General features: G+C 54.8%; 3 protein-coding genes across 3 annotated transcripts in view; 1 reads left to right on the plus strand and 2 right to left on the minus strand.

Annotated features, from left to right (window-relative positions):
• Positions 1-383: 383 nt before the first annotated feature.
• EAH_00045300 (hypothetical protein) lies at positions 384-1,825 on the plus strand (the record flags this gene model as incomplete). Its single annotated transcript, XM_013394774.1, has 3 exons — positions 384-537; positions 788-1,098; positions 1,453-1,825. Coding segments are annotated over 3 exons (838 nt in total), but the record flags the coding sequence as incomplete, so codon positions are not given.
• Positions 1,826-2,181: 356 nt separating this feature from the next.
• EAH_00045310 (hypothetical protein) lies at positions 2,182-2,820 on the minus strand (the record flags this gene model as incomplete). Its single annotated transcript, XM_013394775.1, has 1 exon — positions 2,182-2,820. One exon carries the CDS (start codon positions 2,818-2,820, stop codon positions 2,182-2,184), a length of 639 nt encoding a protein of 212 aa, XP_013250229.1.
• Positions 2,821-3,493: 673 nt separating this feature from the next.
• EAH_00045320 (hypothetical protein, conserved) overlaps positions 3,494-3,747 on the minus strand; it is a gene marked incomplete at both ends in the record, with an annotated part of 4,370 nt that continues 4,116 nt past the window's right edge. Inside the window, one exon of the mRNA XM_013394776.1 lies at positions 3,494-3,508. Within this exon, the coding sequence (XP_013250230.1) occupies positions 3,494-3,508 (15 nt within the window). The remainder of the gene's footprint in view (positions 3,509-3,747) is intronic.

Below are 3,747 nucleotides of genomic sequence, written 5' to 3' on the forward strand. Positions count from 1 at the left end.
AAATTACGTATGCATCAACTGCTGCTGCTGCTGCTGCTGCTGCTGATGCTGCTGCTGCTGATGCTGCTGCTGCTGATGCTGCTGGTGTGGGTGCTGCTGGTCTGTGCTATGTAGCCTTCTTGCCACTGTTGCCGCAGCAGCAGTAGCAGCAGCAGCAGCAGCTGCTGCTGCTGCTAGCGACTGTATAGGAAATAACTGCTGCAGGCGGTGCCCTGAAAGGCTCCGTAGCTACAGCAGCAGCAGCAGCAGCAACAACAGCACCAACAGGAGTATCATGTCCCTGCTGCTTATGCGCACTGCGTTGCACTTGTGCTGCTGCTGCCTCTGCTGCTGCTGCTGCCTCTGCTGTTGCTGCTGCTGCTGCTGCTGCTGCTGTTTATTAGGGGTGAGGCTTTGCTGTCTCCTGAAGGAGGAGGTGCAGCATTTGTACCTAAGGCAGAGGAGACAAAGACAGTTTGGCTCTCGAACATCGATGCTTCTGTCTCGCAGCAGCAGCTGCAGCAACTCATCAACAAACTTACTCAAGGCCTTACCCAGGTGCGACATTGCTGCTGCTGCTGCTGCTGCTGTTGCTGCTGCTGTTCTTGTTGCTGCTGCTCCTGTTTGCTGCTGCAGTTTTGTGTGCTGTGGCAGTGTGCTACGTTCCGTGTTTTCGCTGCTGCTGCTGCTGTTTCTGCTGCTGCTGCTGCTGCTGTTTCTGCTGCTACAACTCCTTTTTGTGTTGTTGCTGCTGCTGGTTGAGTTGCTGTTGCTGCTGTTGCTGCTGTATGTTTGTGTGTATGTACAGCTGCGTTTGGTGAAGGATTTTCGCGGTGTATCGAAGGGCTTTGCGTATGCAGATTTTGTGTCTGCTGCTGCTGCTGCTGCTGCTGCTGCTGCGCTGCACGGGCAGCAGCTGAATGAAAGGCCTCTGAAGGCGCTGCAGTCAAACCCTACGAAGTTGTTGTATGAAGAGAAGACATTGTTTATTAGTAACCTCTCAAAGACAAACATAACGGAGACAGAGATAGAGACAGCACTGAAGCAGAGCCTTCACTTTCAAGGTGTTGTTGCTGTTCGCCTCGTCAACGACCCTAACACCCCACACGCAAACAAGGGGTATGCTCACTCCTGCTGCTGCTCCTCCTCCTGCTGCTGCTGCTGCTGCTGTGCGTGCTGCTGCTGCTGCCGCTGCTGCTGGTGTTCGTGCTGCTACTTTGCGTGTTGCTTCTGCTGCTGTTCGTGTTGCCGCTAGTTCTTCTGCTGCTGCTGCGGCTGTTTTTCCTGCTGCTGCTGTTGCGGCTGCTGATAGAGAAGAGCAAGATGTGGGTTTCTAGCAGCAGCGCTGGCGCTGCTGCTACAGCAGGTCATGGAGCAGCAGGTGTCTCCTTGCTGCAGCAGCAAAAGCACAACCAGTAGCTGTCTCCTTGCTGCAGCAGCAGGTGCTTGCTGCTCCTTGGGGTGTATCCGCAGGTATGGCTATGTTGACTTTGAGTCGCATGAAGCTGCAGTTGCTGCGCTGCAGCACTTCCACAATGCCCAGCAGCAGCAGCAGCAACAGCAGCAGCAGCAGGAGCAGCAGCAAGGTTCCGAAGCTTCAGCGGCGCGCGCCGAAGAGCATGAGCATCAGCAGCAGCAGGGTGAGCAGCAGCAGGGTGAGCAGCAGCAGGGTGAGCAGCAGGAGAGCAGCAGCAGCAGCAGCAGCAGCGGGGGAGATAAGAAAGGAGACAGCTGCATGCAGCAAATGCTGCTGAAAGGAAAGCCCTTTATGCTAGCGCCGTCAATCCCTATGAAAAACCATCGCTGGATTGCTGCACCCGTTAACAAGGTGAGAGTGTGCAGCTGAGCTGTCTCCTTTTAACTTTTATTTGCTTCTGTCTCTCTCTTGTTTGTTTGCTGCTGTTGCAGCAGCAGCAGCAGCAGCTGCTGCTGCTGCTGCTTCTGTCTCTCTTCTGTCTCTGTCTCTGTCTCTTTTATTATACGCCTATGTCTGTCTTTGTCTCTCTCTTTTTTTCTGTCTCCTTTTGTCTCTCTTCTTGTCTTTTTGTCTCTGTTTGTTTGTCTCTGTCTCTGTCTCTCTCTCTGTCTGTTTGCATTACCTAGACAGCGTGCCCTTTAGGGTTTAGGGTTTAGGGTTTAGGGTTTAGGGTTTACGGTTTAGAGTTGCTTCTTGATTTGCATATTCCTCCCCTTGTTTTTGCATTACGTCGACAGTTTCTGCTGCTGCTGTTGCTGCTGCTGCTGCTGCTGCTGCTGTTGCTGCTGCTGCTGTTGCTGCTGCTGCTGTTGCTGCTGCTGCTGCTGCAGGTTGAGAAGCGTCGGAAGCAAAATGTTGCAGCAGAGCAGCAAGTTGAGTGTGGGGTTTTGTTTGTTAAAAATTTGCACTTCAAAACAACAGAGGAGACACTTGCTGCTCACTTCGCCCCCATCACTGGCCACCCCGCAGAGACAGTCATCTGCAGGTCTGCTGCTGCTGCTGCTGCTGCTGTTGCTGCTGATGCTGCTGCTGCTGCCGATGTCGCCGCTGCTGCTAATGTCGATGTTGGTGCTGTTGGGCCTGCTGCTGCTGCTAATGTCGATGTTGCTGCTGCTGGGGCTGCTGCTGCTGCTGCTAATGTCAATGTTGCTGCTGCTAATGTTGCGGCTGCTGGAGCTGCTGCTGCTGCTGGAGCTGCTGCTGCTGCTGGAGTTTGGGTTTAAGGGGTTCTGCTGTTGGTGCTGGCAGCCGGCTGCTTCTTCTGCTGCCGGTGTAGCCTGCGGCGCTGCTGCACCTGCTGCTGCTGCTGTTCCTGCTGCTGCTGCTGTTCCTGCTGCTGCTGCTGCTGCAGATGACCGCCGCATTGTGGTGTCGCGATCGACTCGGCCCATAACAGTGCCGAAGCCGCCGGAGCAGCAGCAGCAGCAGCGGCGGCGTCCCCAGAAGCAGCAGCAGCAACAACAGCAGCAGCAGCAGCAGCAGCCAGTGCTAGGGAGGTCGCGGCATAAGGCCTGCATCGCTCTGCCCAGCGGCGGGCTGCGGAGAACAGCAGCAACAGTAGCAGCAGCAGCAGCAGCAGACGGGGAAACAGCTGCAGCAGAGACAGCAGCTGAGGTGATGGACGAAGACAAAGGCGGCAAGTAAAATGCATGCGGCAGCAGCACAACCTGTTGCTGCTCCTGCTGCTGCTGCCCCTGCTAAACCAGCAGCAGCAACAGCAGCAACAGCAACAGAAGCAGCAGCAACAGACGCAGCAGCAACAGACGCAGCAGCAACAGCAGCAGCAGCAACAGAAATAGCACCACCCGCTGCTGCTTTCGCACTTAAAGTATAAATAAATGAACGACAAGTCCTGAAAAACGTGCCTCCCGCTGCTGCTGCTGCTGCTGCTGCATTAAGCATTGCTGCAGCAGCAGCTGCAGCAGCAGCAGCACTAACTGCTGCAACAGGAACGAACAAGAAGCTAGCAGCAGCTTTTTTGCTGCTGCACTCATCAATAGAATGCTCCCACTAAACACACTGACATTATCTTAGTTCTCATTCATATGCAGACTGCAGCAATTGTAGCAGCAGCAGCAACAGCAGCAGCAGCAGCAGCACTAACTGCTGCTGTTGCTGCTGCTACTGTGTGGCAGTGCCGCTTCTGATGTCTATCTTCTCACCGCCCCAACACATTAGGTAGTGGTGGTGGTGCTGCTGCTGCTGTTACTGCTGCTGCTCTCACTGCTGCTGCTGCTGCTGCTGCTGTTACTGCTGCTGCTCTCACTGCTGCTGCTGCTGCTGCTGCTGTT

Source organism: Eimeria acervulina, genomic scaffold (genome assembly GCF_000499425.1).
Source record: "Eimeria acervulina Houghton genomic scaffold, Eah_scaff644, whole genome shotgun sequence".
Lineage (NCBI taxonomy): Eukaryota > Apicomplexa > Conoidasida > Eucoccidiorida > Eimeriidae > Eimeria > Eimeria acervulina.